This window comes from Scatophagus argus, chromosome 19 (genome assembly GCF_020382885.2).
Source record: "Scatophagus argus isolate fScaArg1 chromosome 19, fScaArg1.pri, whole genome shotgun sequence".
Lineage (NCBI taxonomy): Eukaryota > Metazoa > Chordata > Actinopteri > Scatophagidae > Scatophagus > Scatophagus argus.
Genome location: NC_058511.1, coordinates 4,988,743 through 5,007,253, shown reverse-complemented (window position 1 = coordinate 5,007,253; position 18,511 = coordinate 4,988,743). Strand labels below are relative to the sequence as shown.

General features: G+C 45.0%; 1 protein-coding gene across 1 annotated transcript in view; it reads right to left on the bottom strand.

The window, feature by feature from the left end:
* Window positions 1–131: 131 nt before the first annotated feature.
* Window positions 132–18,511, bottom strand: part of susd6 (sushi domain containing 6) — a 33,467-nt gene continuing 15,087 nt past the window's right edge. Inside the window, exons 3-7 of the mRNA XM_046372228.1 lie at window positions 5,909–6,103; window positions 5,199–5,393; window positions 4,942–5,080; window positions 3,266–3,750; window positions 132–2,637 (exon numbers count right to left, since the gene is read on the bottom strand). Of these exons, the coding sequence (XP_046228184.1) occupies window positions 2,612–2,637; window positions 3,266–3,750; window positions 4,942–5,080; window positions 5,199–5,393; window positions 5,909–6,103 (1,040 nt within the window). The 3' untranslated portion in view covers window positions 132–2,611. The remainder of the gene's footprint in view (window positions 2,638–3,265; window positions 3,751–4,941; window positions 5,081–5,198; window positions 5,394–5,908; window positions 6,104–18,511) is intronic.

Sequence of the window (18,511 nt, the reverse complement as noted above, 5' to 3'; positions counted from 1 at the left end):
TTAATAGGTGCTGGACACGACTTTGACGTAGACTCAACTTTCAGTCTGAAAATATGTGCTTTATGACAGATTGACGTTTTCCAAGAATTACACACTTAGCCGCTTAATAGCTTAAATAATGACACATCATCTTCCACATTCAAAAGAAAGCTTTAATTAGAAAGTTATATACACACTGTAAAATTAAATTAAACTTTATACAAATATTAAATTACTATCTTCACACCCACTGCCATGTACAGAGGAAAAACCAAAGCTGAAAGCAATGAAACTAAGAATCAAAATGTGTACTTTTTTTAACCTGTTATTCTCAGGGAAGCAACACCGTACAACAGTGCTTCTGAACGCAAAGTCAATCTTACTTATTTTTTTTCCTTTTCAACCTCATAATATCTGAATGCCTTGTAGCAAAAGAGAAGTAAAGGAACAGTGAAATATAGGTGCTTATAGGTTCATCATCATCATCATCATCATCAGCACAGTAGCTGGAAAAGCTAAGGGAGGACATAGAAGGATGGACATTCATTTAGTCGTGTCCAACAACAAAAGTAAACTCAATGATAAATACACAAAGACAGTTTTATGCATAGGATAGAAAAAAAAAAACAGAGTAAGGCCATTGGGAAAACAGAACACGTTGCAATACTGTAAAGCAACCAACGATTATACGTCCCAAAAAAAAAAGAAATTGTCCAAGTCTAAGGCAACATTCTGTTTGCATTAATGATGTAGCCGTCGACACTGACAGACAGCCACAAATGCCAAATAAAACAGAAATCCAACTGGGTTGTTCTGTTGTTGTTTTTTTTTTGTTTGTTTGTTTTTGTTTTTTTCTCTGAGCAGTTAAGCTTGAAAAGTAATTCTCAGGATCCTTCGGAGTCATGCCGTTTCCAGGGTGACCAGCTCAACTACCAAAGCTTTTCAAGTGGCAATGAAAACAGAGGATGATTTCTAACAAAATAGCACGATTTTCTCTTAAATTTGCACTTGGCATTAGGAGGGTGAGTGAGCGTATGTGGCGGGAGTGGGTGCCATATAACAAAAACTTTTATCATTTCACTGCAACCAGTTGCAGTTGTGTCATTAATGCACGAAAGTGGAGAGTCTTCGGTATAGCGCGAAGGTGGGCGAGAGCCAGTTCCTCTAAGGAGACTCGTCTTTTCCAGCCATTCAGCAGAAAACGATAAATATTCTAGCTTGAGAGTAGATGAATAATACACACATTGTGTAGCGGACTCGTTGCCTGAAGTGACGCTGGTTTGTTCATGTGACTTATTCAGTGCTGGGAGGGATATTTTCCAAGGGTGAAAGACAGGGACATTGTGCAGCCAGTCTCTAATCTGAAGAGAGGCCAATCAGACAATGGCTGTGTCGCAGCCTACCATATGAGGTTATGTCATCTCCAGCCTAGTGGACACGGACACACACACACACACACACACACACACACACACACACATGCAATGAGATTCTGCAACTCAAAGCAAACCGAGCAACAGAACAAACAATAAATACAGTGGAGGGGAAGGGGGGAAAGTGAAACAACCTTAAAGTTCAGTCGTGTGCCCAATCACCGTGTTGAAAGACAACCCTCTCCTCAGCTTTCAGACAAAATGTGACATTATGTGTCCCTGTCCTCATACAGAAAAGATGTATGGCGCAGTCCTGGGACCAAAACACCAATCAATCCCACTCATGCGACAGAAGAAGCACCTGGGTGCAGCTGGCATCAAAAAAAATAAAATAAAAAAATGAAAGAAGCAGGAAAAGGTCTTTTTATAGTTGTGATACGGTGCTTCGTAAAACACTGCACCCTGCTTTTAGCTCTTGTGAAGTGGTTCTCAATCTCACTAATCCACATGCTAGACGCCACCAAGATACACAGATAGCTTGAGAGAGAGAGAGAGAGAGAGAGACAGCGGAGGCTTCATGCTTCATTCAGAGTGGGCCACCGTGCTGTGACAGCAATAACTAAAAACAACATGCAACATTCACAAAGCGGGCTGCAAAAACCCGGCCGCCACTCACAACTTTTCAAGTACAGCGGGAAGACGATTCTGAGCGCCACGGCGTCAGGAGCAAACATCACAAGTTGTTTTATTTCACTTTTTTTCTTTTATCTGAAGTACTCCCAGACAGATTCCAACGTGTCTCAATTGCTATAGCCTTCTCCAATGAAGCTTCTGTGAGCCATTTTAATATAGAGAACTACACCTGGGAGGAGGCAAGTGTATAGTAATACATAGCCTATAGTACACAACCTTGACTTGGTATGTATGCTTTACTCATATACATAGGATCTACAGGATTTATGTTGAGCTGGCACCACTTTGTTTGTCTGGCTTGTCTTTAGTTTGATCCAGTTGCTGGGTCCAGCGGTGCTTCCTCATTGCTTATGATGCAGGGAGTATTGGTTGTTGGCTTTGCTCTGCATGGGTGGCAATGGCAGAGGAGTTTGCATGGGGAATGGGCATAGTTCTAGTCTTTTCTCTGCTGGCTGCTGAGGGGAGTCAGGGGAAGTGGGTTGACAGCCACAGTCAGTCCTGGTCAGCAGTGAGAGATAAGGATATTGGGGGCTCTGCCACTGATGCTGATAGCAGGCTGGCAGGCTTCATGCTTCCTTCAGCAGGGGAATATCTGCAGGGGAACAGAACAGATATGTTAGAACAGAGCAAAGGCTGTGGAGGCAGCCTTCTACCCAACACACAGTCATTCAATACATTACATCAACGGAAACATTTCCATGCAACTGAATTTCCTGGGTAGTTGGGTAGTGGTGTAATGGAACATTTAAACCATTCCCATTACTTTACCACTGCATGAGGGCGGAGCAAGCTGAAGTTATTCTATGGCTAATTATGGGTAGTTGGGTAGTGGTGTAAAAGTCCAATATAAATAGTGTAAGTTTTCAATTAAACCTACATTTGGGACTTTACTGAATGCCTCAAGCAGTAAGCATAAGAAGAGAGTGTATATAATTGATAACTTTGAAAACGGGGTGACATTTCTATTAGTATTGATTATGTCTGACAATAAACTTGATAGGTATTTGTGTTTTGTTTCACTAGTCCTTGGCAACCCAGTAATGTAGATAAATATATTACTCAATCCGTAGACAACTGTTAACTGCATACTCTATACGTCAGCATGAGGAGTAATGTGAAATTTCAGTTTGTCCATCAAAATGCAGCTACAGCCGTTCTGCTTCCAACATAACCTGGTCATAATTCTTTTATGTGGAATAACACAGAGAGTCTCCTCTTACCGTCAGAAAAGTCATCTGTAGAGGTGACAGAAAGCAGACTGTGCTGGTCGCTACTCTCAGAGTCTCTGCGGAGCGGAAGGGGGGCAGCGCACGCACCCCCTGGGTGCTCTCTAGCCCATGATGACGAAGAAGAGGAGGAGGAGGAGGAGGAGGAGGAAGAAGGGGCCTGATGAACCAGCACCGTCTCTGCATGACGGCGGGAGGAGAAGGACGACGAGGAGGACGTGGATGGGAGACAGAAGTCTAAGTCTCTGTGGTGGCGGGTTCTGCTGGGGCCCCCTGTGGCTCCCTGAGGAAGCCCCTCTGAGAGCACGATCGGGACTCGAGACTCCGGAGGAGCTGGAGGAGGTGGTGGAGAAGGAGGAGGACCGGAAGCACCACACAGTCCACTGCTTCCATAAACAGCCTCTTCGTAGGAGGGCAGCGTCACCTGGACGCCCTCCACCATGATGGAACTGGGCTGGCCTGAGACTCCCTGCTCCCTCCTGATAGACAGGGAGGGGAAGTCAGTGAGAGACAGACAGACAGTAAGACAAGTGTGGACAGCACCAGATTCAGGTGGATGGACATGATGCAGTCATGTGTGTTGCGTGCCACTGCACAACCGGAAGACGTGATTAGCGTTGACTGTGCAATCCCTTTACAGCAGGCTGCACTAAGCCCTCAGGCCCACAGCATAATCAACAAGAGTGCCAATGATCGTTGGATCAAATCACTGTGACCTCTTTATCACAGAGCCACAGCAGGGACGTTAGAGGTTAACGCCCTTTTTCTTACTTTTACTTTCATTTCTCATGTATTTAAGAAATGTGAACTAGTAAAACTAGTTGCCAGGTTTTATGCGTCTTATGTAGGCAACCTGTTTATGTAACCAGTTTCAACCAAAACTCCTGAATAAGAGGTGTGTCTGCACAGAGGAGGATCATTAGCAAGAATCTGCTGTGTTACTTTATGACATACTGGGAGGTGGTTTTACAGCAGAACATATAAAAGGGCAGTGCTCCTCCAAAGTACATAGAACCAGAGCTTTCAAAAGTTTCTGCCAACACTTTGTGTGAGAAGCAAAAGGCTGATCCTTTTCAACATGTTTGCCCTCGTCAGTAAAACACAGAAGAAAACAAAATGCACACGGAGCAACAAAGACTGAAGCATAACATTCATTCCCTTTATGACAGAAACTTCCGGTTGTGCAGTGACTGTATGATTTCAAAGAATATGATGGTATTTTATTGGGTTATTTTATTCATGTGATCTTGGGGAGGAATGACTTTAAGATGGACGGCATTATGGCAAGAAGTCAGAAATCCCGAGAGGATCACAGAAAATATTTGCACTTTTAAACAATGCAGTTGCGTAGACAAGTCATTTAACATCTAAATTCTCACGCAGAAAACTCAAAGCATTACAATACAGATCTCATTCAGATATACTTTAAGCACATGATTATGTAAAGGTGTGCTGTGTGACTAGAACTCCATGATGTGTGTGGCGACGAGAACAAAAGGTGAAACGTTACAATCATGAAACTGAGCCAAAATAGCCGAAATAAAATCTGGGATGTGAGAAACGAGAATCTGCCTTTTGCTTTCACGAGGAGCAGCTCTAACAACCACTGGGCATGACACAGAGGCCGAACAGCTATCAGCACAGTAAGGTCATCGGTCAAGTTGACTCACCTGCTGTGATGGAAGGACTTGAGTTTGGGCTGTACAAGGACAAACAGCACCACTAAAAGCAGGATGAGTGCCACAGAACTAGCTGTGGACGCCACAATAGACAGAGCTGGTATACCCAGAGGAGAGCTCGGTTCCTTGTCTGACAGGCACAAGAAGAACAGAGAGGAAGTGAAAATGTGGTTCACAGATTTTGATTTCGAAACTGCGCTAATCTGTGGTAGACCAGACACAGGTCAAAGTTAACAGAAGTGACAGACCTTGTGTGAGGCGGCAGCTTATCTGCATTGGACCGTCCCACTCGCCGTTCTGGCAGGTGAGGAACTTGTAGTCCCCCTTCAGAGCATAGCCCTCGTCGCAGAAGTACTCGATAACTGTCTTGTGGGTGAGGCGGTGGCAGGGAGAAGGGTGACAGCGGTAGCCCCCGTTCTCAGGTTCAGTGGGCGGTGAACACACTGAGAGGAGGCAGAGAAAATAAGACATTTGAACACTTGTGGCTGCTGTCGTGTACTCAAAGAGTCTGGCAGTATTTCTACCTGCAGTCATATTTTGAGCGAAATTTGATGTGATCTAACTGATGTGATATTTCAGTTTTGATGCAGTCAGCTGTGAAGTGCACCTGCTCAAACATATGAGGTTATAAAAGTGACTTTTCAGGAAGTGAGAGGAAAATCATATAGTTCACTTCCCAATGAACTTGACCCTCAAATGTTTGTGACAAAAAAAGGTTTAAATGAACCGTTTGCATTACAATAAAACTTGTAAAGGCTACAATATTTTCCATAGAGACGAGCATAATAGGACTGCATTTGAGCCAAGAAAAAAAAAATTACAGTCTGGTGTGCTTTTTTTATCTTGCACAGAACTTTGCACTACTCCTTTCATTTGCACAATACCATGTTTCTGCGTATGTGAAATGACAATAAAGCTCCTTGAATCCTTGTCCCAGGTGTGTATTTGTTGTGCTTACCATTGCTTCTGATACAGCGTGGCGGTTGATAGGACCAGGCTCCAGAGCTGGTACAAATGATGCTGGTGGGCCCATCTGCAGTGTAGCCAGGCTCACAGCCATAAGTGAGCAGGGTGCCCGGAGGGAAAGAGCCCCGGTTGGCTTCGGTCTGGTTCAGCAGGTCTCCGTGCTGCACGCCGGGTGGCTGCGCACAACCTGAAGAAACAGGAAACAAGTGAAAAAAATTCAGAATCAGTTTTTGCTGCTTGAAGGCTTAAATCGTAGAAGCCCTTTAGGTGGATTTATGGCCATTTCACCACTTATGTAAGGAACTAAAAGCTTCGGATTAAACTTAGAAAACTTAGAAACTCCCAACAGACAGCATTTGTAGCATCTTACTTTTCAATTTATGAATGAATTACCACGTATTACAGGCCTGCTGGGGGAAAAGGAAAATGTGTCTCACTGGTAGCCTGAGTCTAAAGAATAATGCACCAATATTATGTCAAATAAACAGTATTTCGACAAGCTTATCGCTGATGTTGCTTCTGAGGCTGGCTCTATCTCAATCTAATAGCGAACCTGGTAACAGTTTTCCAGTGACTCTAAAATTTTAGCAATGGATGGGATGTAGTGGGATATTGTGCTGGTCTATCATTACGGTGACATAAACTGTCGGCCTGTCCCCACTGCGGGCAGCTGCCACTGGGTCAAACAACTTTTCACAGGCAAACTCTGTCAAGTTGACAGGCTGAGTTGATAATTAAAGCTCAGAGGTACTGTTACTTAAAACCAGGCTGCATTTTACAAAGGCAAGGCAGAGGCACTGCATCAACATGACAGGTTATGCAGCAGACAGCCACGCTGTGCAGCATAGAGAATACCTGAAGTGTCTACAGTGGATTAAAATGTCACAAAGAGCTTGATATAGATCAAACTTCTCTCAATTATCTCCTGCTCATTAAACCGACTTCATCCCACACCACCACTGGGCGTTGAGACAGGATCTTTAGTGAGGCTCATTTACTTGGCTCTAATGACAGACTTGAAGCTCTAAGCCAGCCAATGAAGACGGGATGAGGCAGAAGACTTAAAGTTAATTGTGCTTTGATCCACCTTCCCATGATGCTATGATGCTGCTTTGGCACGCCAGCTCCTTGTGTCCGAATTGTGCATTTCATCGTAGCGTGGGGCTAATTTATCCGAATGTGAAGCTGCACTCCCACAGCTCCAAACACTGTCCACACACACTCACACACACGCTCTTGTTAATATACCCACACACATTTGGAGCTACAATCTGGAGAGAGCGGAGCATCTAAATCCAGCAGGTCTGACATAACAGTGCAACACCTGTGCAAACCGAGACATGACAGCAGGAGGCTGACTTCGGTGTTACTGATATTCAAGAAGAACCAAAGTATTGTGCAAACCTTACACACAGACATATCAGTTTTATGACTACTCTTCTGACTCATCTGTGGCAAGAATTTGAGCTTGGCTTCAGTCGAAATGTTTCCAATACTAACTCAGAACACTGAAAACCCATCTGGGCCTTTGTATACGAATCAAGTCTGTCGTATTAAGTGGAAGATTTTCAGTGTTTTATCAGTACGTCTATGTGTTTGATTTATCAAAAGCAATAAACAATGCATGGTGATTTTTCTCAGTAACAAGACACAAGTACATTTAAAAACACCCACACAATAAAGAACATTAATAAAGCCACCAACACTAATGACCATATGGCTCATTATTTAATCCTTGGTCCGAGTATTTATAAAACATATTAGCCATGGTCTGCTGCAGGGTCTTATCAACTTGTTGACATAAACAAACACACCAACGTTGCAAACAGCCACTTTGTCTTGCCTCCGTGTGTGTTCAGAGATCGAAAGAGACTATTTCCACAGCAGCGCCTCTAACATCCTCTAATCTCCGGGGAGAAACGTCGGTCTAAGCTGGCAGCACAAGATTAAATGCAAACACTCAAATGTGTGAGCGCCTACTCAGCAACACACACACACAACATACACACACACACACACACACACACAGGGAGGGTGGGGGGGGAGAAAAAACAAAGTCAACACCCACAAACAAAGACACTCCCAGGGCTAAGTTGGGTGATACCAAAGGGCTATTGAATTCAGTTGAGGACAGATTTAGTGTGTGTGTTTGTGTGTGTGTGTGTGTGTGTGTGTGTGTGTGCTCAAGAAGTGCTAACACTGCTCACTGCAAGCATACTACAAAAATACAGTTACTATACAACCGTTACTGATAAGGCTGGTTCTAGTCTACTCAAATTTCATCTTCATCTATCACAAAATATTTTGTTATAGGGCTACAATTAATCAATATTTTCATTATTAAGTAATCTGCAGATTCTCTTTTTGATTATTTGATTTATTGTTAGATCTATGACACAAAAAAGGTGTGGCTTGACTTTTTACAAGGAGACTGAATAAAAGACTTACATCCTTTGTCATTTAACCAAAAGTACGAACCAAGAAAAGCAGCCATTTTGATTAAAATCATAATGCAACAGGCCTGTGTGGCACACAATTATGGTTTGTGTGAGTCAGGGGTTTAGCTGCAATATGTGAAGAACCACAATTGCCAAGGGACTGTATTGGTATTGATTATGCAGGATTCAGCACAAGCGAATCACAGTTTGTCTCATACAGAAGCTGAAGGTTTGTTTAATATGATCCAACATGCACAAAGTTTGTGTGTTAAAGTAGAGTAATCTTTCTCACTCAAACACGTGTGCTCTTTGTCGCACACGCAGAAACACTATCTGCACACGCATATTTCAGGATGCCATTTGACACCACGACCTGAGCAGCTGCTCGCTGAGCTGTTTCGGGGCAACTAAAAGCTCTCTGAGGAGGAGATGGTGCTAATGGAGGTGGTAAAGGTGATGAATTGATGACCCCAGGCTGGGATTCAGCAGGGGACAAAAAGGCCGTAGGGGGCAGTTTACAACAATAGCCTGTAGCCAACGGCCGCTGTTATGATCTTTAGTGGTACGCTGCAAGGCAGTCAACAAGACTGAAGAGGAAAGATGAGTGTTAATGGTCTTCATCATCTATTGATTTTCTATTGCTTTCTTATGGTCGGGATTGTCTCAGAAGTAATGGCATGAACATATTTAAGAATTCATCTTCATTTCATTTTATTTAACATGCCAAACACTGGACCTTGCCAATACCTAACAACTACAGTAAGAAACACAAAACATTTTCACACAAAAGTCTTCAATGATCAGATCAGAACGCTCACTCTATGCAAACTGCTTCTTAAAAAGTAATGAGGAGGGAAACACTGAAGAAACCAGAGACTGAGCTCCAGTAGGAACAACAAGAACAACATGGTGTGGCGAGAGACTCGGTCCTCGACATTTGCAAGATTCAAATACAGAAGGAGACAAGCTAGTTTTTCTTGTCACTTTAAGCAAATCCACTGTTGCTGATATTGTTAAATCTTCAAGGGACTGTCGTGCATTAGCGTGATAAAGCGCTAAGCTCAGGGTAAAATTCTTACAGAGAGATCCGGTCACGGAGGTCAGTGAGGCGAGGTCAGTCTAAACGAACCATGAAGCCAGTAAAGTGTCCGTTTTGAAACTTGTGGTTGTTTCAGAGGCATGACAAACCAGGCTCTTCCTCTGGTGCTGGGAAAAACTTTCACTGACTGTACAACACATCATCATTTGAGTTTTCTCAATGTCATTTGAATCTACTGCACTTACATGAGTACTGGCACTGGCTGGTATTAAAAAGATCTGCTAAAAGCCCTCAGCTGTCAGGAAACACACAGTCAGGTAAAGTATGACGAAGAGCAAAATGAACCAATATGACCGTGTTGCTAATTGGACTGTACTGACAGAAACGCACAAAAAAAAAAAAAGATTTGATGCCTATTAATATGCAAAACAAAAACCAAATTGACTTTGGAAAGCTGACAGAAAAGACAACCCTATACACCTGCATCTCTGGGTTACTATGTTACTATGATGGTACTCATGTCACGTTTCGTTTTTTTAAGTAGTCAGTTATTTATTCAAAGCCAAATTTTTTATTGTCTGTTGAGATCAACAAATCGGCAGCAATTTTGATTGTTTAAATTTTTCAATTTAATTGCCAAATTTCTATTGATTTTCAGCATTTCAAATGTGTTCCAAGAAACTAATTGGCAGATTAATTGCTGCCCCACACAGTACATTGTGCACGCATACTTGTCCTGCACATCCCTTCAACTGAGAAAAGAACAACTCATATCCATGTCAACTTGAAAAAGGAAATGAAGACAAAATACTGAAAGACAAAGAATAAAGAAATGTTTTAAAAAAAGTGTTTTTTAAACTTGGAGCAGTGAACAGTTCTGACTTAAATGCACTCTCCCATGGGATAATAACTGCCAAAAGAAGTCAGAGCCTGCCTTTGAAACATGTAAATATAGCCTACATCAAAAAACATTTTTGCAAATTACCAGGAAAGAGAAAGGAGAGGTTAGAAAGTAGCCAGGAAAGTGACTGAGAGCACAAAAAGAGATGAAAACATCGTCAGAAAAACAGATAGAGAGGAAGGCGGAAGGGAGCGCAGGAAACGTCAGCATCATGATTTACCGTAGCTCTGGGTAATTACAAGCCAAAAAAGAGACATGTCATAACAAGTCAACCATTAGTTCTGTGCGTGAGGGAGAGGCTCTGTACAGCAACAATGGGAAGAGGAGGCAGCTACAGTACATACCACACTGTGGGTTGGGCTAGCAGAGGAAAGAATGAATGCTGTTCAGTATCCACAGAGTGGCTAAAATATAGAACCTTGTCGTCTCTCTCTTTTCAATCTTCCTCACAGCCTAGATGGAACATCAGCTTTGAAAAACACAAAGTGGGGAGAAAAATTTTAATGCCCTACGCAATGACAGTGGATTTCAGCACGCCATGTTTTGTGCTTATGAGTCACGGTTATGCACAAGCTGTTCTCCCACCGGTCTGATGTTAAGAGTTTGCTCAAGAGAACAGACTTTTGAGAAATGTCAAAAAACACTAATGATTACACACAGTGTCACAAGTGCGTCGTGAAATCTAGTGGGAAGGGTGTGTTAAGAAAAACATCCTTTTTAAAAAAAAAAAAAAAAAAAAAATCAAAGATGTTGTCAGAGATCATTCAGTGCTTGCTTTAATAGCCACTGAAGGCTCTTCCAGTGTTTAAGATTTGGCATTTGCCACATTGAGTTAAATAAAATGGACATATAAAATGGTTAAACTCTCCTAAATCTTCTTGACATACAAGTGTAAGCTGATCAAAGAGCTTAATTGCTAAAAGGTTGGAGAAACACTTCGTGTAGTGGGAGGACTGGGCCAGGACAGAGCGCCCATGAGGACGATTGCTAATCCCAACAGCCAGCGCCTTAAGGCAGTGCCGGAGGAGACTCAGTCCATGGGGGGCGTTAAAATCCCCTGCCTTGCTCTGAAATGCCTGCCTGGCTGTGAATATCTCCCTTTCTCCATCTGTTACTGATGGCACTCGCCTGCTAAGAGCTGGTAGGTGGAGTGAGGAAAAACATGGATGGGGGGGGGGGGGGGTTTAACCCCCTTTACCCAGGCAAATTAAAATTCTAATTATCCTCTATTACAAGCTGGGTGCCTTCTAAAGCAGATCAGATACTGATGACTTCTGCAACCAGCTGTTTGATCGCTCTCTAGAACAATAAGCCATAAAAGAGGTTGTGTTTCCCAGTGTGTGTGTGTGTGTGTGTGTGTGTCTAAAAGCAGGGGAATCTGTGTGTGTGAATGTATACTAAGGGGGGTTGTGCATTGGATTAAGCTAAAGACCAAGGGGATGATGATGCTCTCTTTGGCCTGGTAAATATGTTTTTGTGTTTCTTTGTTGGCCTCTTTCCAAGTCCTCTGTTTTATTGTTGTTTTTGATGATGTTGCTGTCATTTTTGGGATGAGGGTGTTTTTGTTTTTTTGCCACGTTCCCCCGTCTCTCTCGCTAATCCCTGGGATTTTTAGCCAAGCTGTTGTTATTAGAGTGCAGTACAGTGCAGCACAGCCCACAGTGGGGTAATGTCGGAAAGAACAGGAGTGTGTGCAACTCATTTCTGCAAATTGTGGAAATTAGTCACTCAGAAATAATTTTGTTTGCTGAGATTGCAGGGGGGCACTTTTGTCTTTTATTGAACCGCTCTCAATGTAGCAGAGAACAGGAAGCACAGGGAGATTGGGACAGAGGGGAATAACCCACCTCAGACCAAGGGCCCTGGACTTAAACTCTATATATTTGGGTTATGATTAAGCAATGCACAAAACACCAAATTTAACCATGTAATGGCCATTTTTCACTATTTGCTGACATTTTTCTAATTAAGTGAATAATTGGTATAAATGGCATAAATTCAAAGAGAATGTTAAAGTTTGGTCAGATGTCTCCAGACATCACACGTTAACCTGCCTTCAAAGCCAGTGAGAGTTTTTCAAACATCATTTGGTCACTGAAGCTGTGAAGTACAAATTATTAGGTGAGTCATGGTGCAACTTCAGAATGTGATATGGTGCACATGTGTGTAAAGACTGAGCTTTCCACACTCACTTTCATTCTTTCACACATACACAGCCATGGCAGATGAGATTTCAGTAGGAGACACTTCACACAGTATGAAGTGACACGACTCTGTCCGTTGACCACGGGTTCGTAACTTAGGATGCTTAATGTCTGGGTGAGTGATACTATCAGCGTCATGTTCTACTGGGCGCGAGTGCGAAGTCGTCATGTTGTAACACCGGTGCGTATACACACATGCAGTGCCACTCATATCTGCTTTCATGTTTTGCCCATATGCAACAGCTGGGCCCAGAGAGAGAGAACTAAAGCATATGCATTTGAAACGAGGGGGAAGATTGTGGGAAAGGCAATATGGGAAAAAAGCTTATATTAATGTAGAGGGGAAAGAATGCAGAACAAAACATGAAACCCATTTCTTACAAAAGGCCTTGCTGTTCCATCTACACGGCCACTGGGGGAAGGTGGAGGAACCTAACTAAGGAGGAATGGGGGAGGAGGTGGCTGAGGATGAAGAACAGCAAAGGCAACGTTAGCATACACACATACAGGCAGACAGTTTACTCACTATGGAGGTGTAGGTTGCAAGGGTTCCAGGGTAGGTTTGTGTTGGTCACTGACATCCTATCTGTGTTGTGAATGTGTCAGAAAGAGCGGTGGGCACTCATTTCATCGCCAAACACTCCTAAAAAGACCAGCCAGTTTCCGTACTGTACAATTGTGTCAAAGCCAATAGTGTAATTTCTACAGTAAACAGGAAATATGCCAGAAAACATGAATCATGGGCTTTCTATTGAACTTAGAGGTCTACACGTTACACCTCTTCCTGCAGCTGCAAAGCACAGAAACAAACACACATGCTGCATACACCCAGGGTGAAGGAAGTCGCTCAACAGACACATCCTCCATCTCCCCACCCATTCCTCCCCTGCTGATGCAATGCATTTAGCAAGCCACGTGTGCTGCCAATACACTCCATTGTCCACACTCACTGAGGAATGGGGCACAGTGACAGATTTAAGCAGCGTGCCTCTGAAAAGGACAACAGACAACTTTGCATTTGAAGGGTTAAATATGCATGAGGCCAAAGTGGGTGAGGGCAAAGCGGGGGAGCACCATTGTGTGACCCTCTTTCCAACCCCAAGATACACGCACACACACACACACATATGCATGCACACTTCAGCCCTCGAGTAACAGATGGGAGGATGTTAGCAAATGTGAACAGTGAGCTCCCCCTTCTTTCTTCTATCACCCTCACTGCTGAGGACAGCTGGGAGGCAGACATTCCTTGTTCTCAGCTTTCAGAGGAAAACAAAAGGGTGGGACCCCTCCTACACACACGTGCATGTGTTCAGACACACACAATCCCCCCACCCCACCCCTCCAAAAAACTGTCAATGCAACTGTTGGTCTGATCATATTTCAGAAGCCCAGGCTTACCAGCCAGCAGAGGTACGAGTGCTGAGCCTGGAACATTTGTTGAAGGTGAAAGTCAGGGAGATAATCCCAACTCTGCCAACCCTGCTTACCGGGGCTGGCATGCTGATATGCTGGTAGTACCAGTGAGGTTAGGGCAGTTTAAATTAGATGAATTGTTCTACTACAGAACAGAACCACAGTTTAACAAAAAACTTCAGTAACACAAAGCAATGAGGAAAGCAACTTTAAAATGGTGCAGTCATAATGCAGGAGCACATGAGGGCCTTTAACTGTCATGCCTGGTGTTTTTTGGTTATGCTTTGTCTTTTGATTTCTGTCCATGTGCCATGTTCCATGTTTGTCTTGTGTTTCCATGTATTATGTTCAAGGTTTTTGTCATGTCCTGTTTTATTTTGAAAGTGTCTCTTCCCCTGTGTGCCCTGTATTCATGTAGCTTTGCTTTTAGTTTTCCTGATTGCTTTCTCCCTCCTGATGTGTGTCACCTGTGTCTCGTTGTCTTGTCTATTTAGTCCTTGTCTTCCCAGTCACTGTTGTCAGAGCGTCTGTGTTTTTTCCTCCATGTCATGCCAGGATCTGCATTTTTTCCCCATGCCATGCCAGGACTGTTTTGTTGTTTTTGCCTTGCCTTGCCATGCCATGCCATGCCTAGTATCTTGCCACAGTAAGTGTGTTTTTTGAGTTTAGTTTTGTTTAATAAAAGACCATTGTTTTTGGACCTCCACCTTGCCTGCCAGCCTATTTGACTCTGCATCGGGGTTCAGTATTTTTCTGCGTCACCGACGCCGTCCAATCGCGACAGAACGCTCTGACCAAAATGAACCCCGCAGAGTCACCGTTTTGGGGCACCAGACTGGCAATCAGGCCCCCTCCCAGTCTGGGCCACCTCTGGACAAAGCATATGTTCCGCTTGAGGTCCAGGGGAGGCCTGCACCCAGCGACAGGCTCCCCACAGCCGGAGCAGACTCTGCGGACCAGGCCGCCTGCCGCCGCGGAGGTCAAAGTTCCTGTTCCTGCTCCGCGGACTAAGCCGCCGGCCGCCGCGGAGGTCAAAGTCCCTGTCCCTGCTCCACGGACCAAGCCGCCTGTCGCCGCGGAGGTCACAGTTCCTGTCCCTGCTCCGCGGACCAGGCCGCCTGCCGCCGCGGAGGTCTCCGTTCCTGTACCTGCTCCGCGGACCAGGCCGCCTGCCGCCGCAGAGGTCACAGTTCCTGTCCCTGCTCCGCGGACCAGGCCGCCTGCCGCCGCGGAGGTCTCCGTTCCTGTACCTGCTCCGCGGACCAGGCCGCCTGCCGCCGCGGAGGTCTCCGTTCCTGTACCTGCTCCGCGGACCAGGCCGCCTGCCGCCGCGGAGATCTTCGTTCCTGTCCCTGTTCCTGCTCCGCGGACCAGGCCGCCTGCCGCCGCGGAGATCTTCGTTCCTGTCCCTGTTCCTGCTCCGCGGACCAGGCCGCCTGCCGCCGCGGAGGTCACAGTTCCTGTCCCTGCTCCGCGGACCAGGCCGCCTGCCGCCGCGGAGGTCTTCGTTCCTGTCCCGGCCCCACGGACCAAGACACCCGCCGTCTCAGGACGCCATGTTTCAGCTGGTGGACCGCAGCCCACTGTTCCAGGTCTGGGTCCACCGGCACCCCAAGCTACGTCAGGACTCCATGCTTCAGCTGATGGACCGCAGCCCACTGTTCCAGGTCTGGGTCCATCGGCACTCCAAGCTATGCCAGGGCTCCATGCTTCAGCTGATGGACCGCAGCCCACTGTTCCAGGTCTGGGTCCATCGGCACTCCAAGCTATGCCAGGGCCCCATGCTTCAGCTGATGGAGCGCAGCCCACTGTTCCAGGTCTGGGTCTGTCTGCCTTCACGTCTCGTCTCATCAAGTCTCCACGTCGGGTCGCCAAGTCTCCACGTCTCGTCAGGTCACCACGTCTTGCCGCCAAGTCTCCACGTCTCGTCAGGTCACCACGTCATGCCGCCAAGTCTCCACGTCATGCCGCCGAGTCTCCACGTCAGGTCACCAAGTCTCCACGTCTCGTCAGGTCTCCGCGTCAGGTCGCCAAGTCTCCACGTCTCGTCAGGTCTCCACGTCAGGTCGCCAAGTCTCCACGTCTCGTCAGGTCACCACGTCATGCCGCCAAGTCTCCACGTCAGGTCACCAAGTCTCCACGTCTCGTCAGGTCTCCACGTCAGGTCACCAAGTCTCCACGTCTCGTCAGGTCTCCACGTCAGGTCACCAAGTCCCCACGTCTCGTCAGGTTTCCACGTCAGGTCACCAAGTCTCCACGTCTCGTCAGGTCTCCATGCCTCGTCGGGCCGCCACAGAGGCGGTTCTTTGTTCGGCCGTTGGCCCTGACCCAGCATTCAGGCAGACCGCCTGAGGCCTCGTGTTATGTCCTGGCCCAGCATTTGGGCAGGCCCCCTGACTCATCAAGCCCCACCTGGGTGTTGAACTGGGGCCGCCCGCCCGAGATTGCAGGTTGGGCCACTGCCCTACACCAGGGCTGAATCCCTGACTTTGTTTTTTACTTGTTTCATGCCTCTTTGGTTTTCCCCCCTTCCAGCCACCCAGCCTGTGTTAGACCTGTGTTTCTTTTTTGAAGGGACATCTGGGATCTGTCCCTTAAGGGGGGGGTTCTGTCATGCCTGGTGTTTTTTGGTTATGCTTTGTCTTTTGATTTCTGTCCATGTGCCATGTTCCATGTTTGTCTTGTGTTTCCATGTATTATGTTCAAGGTTTTTGTCATGTCCTGTTTTATTTTGAAAGTGTCTCTTCCCCTGTGTGCCCTGTATTCATGTAGCTTTGCTTTTAGTTTTCCTGATTGCTTTCTCCCTCCTGATGTGTGTCACCTGTGTCTCGTTGTCTTGTCTATTTAGTCCTTGTCTTCCCAGTCACTGTTGTCAGAGCGTCTGTGTTTTTTCCTCCATGTCATGCCAGGATCTGCATTTTTTCCCCATGCCATGCCAGGACTGTTTTGTTGTTTTTGCCTTGCCTTGCCATGCCATGCCATGCCTAGTATCTTGCCACAGTAAGTGTGTTTTTTGAGTTTAGTTTTGTTTAATAAAAGACCATTGTTTTTGGACCTCCACCTTGCCTGCCAGCCTATTTGACTCTGCATCGGGGTTCAGTATTTTTCTGCGTCACCGACGCCGTCCAATCGTGACATTAACAACATGAGTGTTTATTTGGGTCATTTAAGATATCATGATTACAGTGACGTATCCCTGTAAGAGACAAAGAGGGTGATAAAACCTACATTTTGTATCGCAGTTCCAATGATTCAACAATGTTGTCACTGCAGTCACAGCATGAATACATCATCACCCTAATGAAGCCCAACTGAAGTTTGACAGAGCAACTGCTCAAGGAAGTCACCAAGAGTGTGCTCAAGTGGCACCAAGTGGTTAACCTCATAACAAATACTCCACTGAGAGAAGTGACATGCCATTTGTTGACAGTGTGTCTGGTATTTCTCACAAGAGTGGGTTCCTACAGCCAAACATATTGTGTGTTCAGTAGACAGTATGGGCTTTTGCAAAATGCGCTACAGAGTGTTAAAACCTCAAATCGCTAACCATAATCGTACGATGAAGCGGATACACTCTTCAAAAAGTGAGTGCAGCTACTGCAAGTCTGCTTACACTACATCAGTGCACATTAGCAAGCAACAAACTGTGTCCAGTGAATAAGATAGTAAACATTAGACTGAGGACTTGGATCTAGATCGGATGTTGATCGGAACATCCCCACTTACTGGTATCACTATGTCAGTTTTACTGAACAGAGTGGAAAAGCTGGGACTTGCAGCCTTCTTGTATTTGGCAGAATTAACAAAACGTTTCCAAGAAAAAATATTAAGCTCCTGGGAAACTATCCATTAGCCTCAGGTAAAAGCCAAGCAAGTCATGTTAAGACAAGTTGAACAAAGCTCCATGTCTAGTTAACAGGATAACACTGAACCCAAACGGACTCATAAAAATATAATACTGAAACCTAACATTTTCTTTTTACAATAATATGAGACAAGTTGAGGAAGTGCCAAAATTCTGAGAGACAATTTTGACTCATGCTGAAAATACAAGATGTTACAAATTTTATTACCAACAGGATGTCCAGTGAGAGAACTAGGAACAAACTGCTACTTATCACCATGAGGAAGATACAAAGTACTGTTTATATTGCTGACGAGACCTGCAACACAGCCAACAGTTTGTGGATGCAAACACAAATTTGAACTCATCCAAAGCCTGGATGGGCGAGCTGCCAGTATAAAGATCACGATAACATCACCTACACTCCTCTGTGACTTGAAGCTCTGTGAGCCACTGCGCAAAGAAAGCACAGCACAGTAAAGAAGAGGCACGTACTGAAATAAATGTTGTAACTTGTAAGCCTTTAGTCATCAAATACGTCACCAGCAAGTCACAAGTTATGTTATGTTATTTTATTTTCCCCCGTGTCAAGTGAATTATAAATAATCAAATTTGTGATTCAAGTCCAGCTGACATCTACAGTTAATGACGACGACTTCAGCCCACACATGCAAACACAAGCTGTTGAAGATAACATGTTTAAAAAGCTTAGAGTGCTGAAATGAATAACCTATTGACAGAAAATTAATCAAA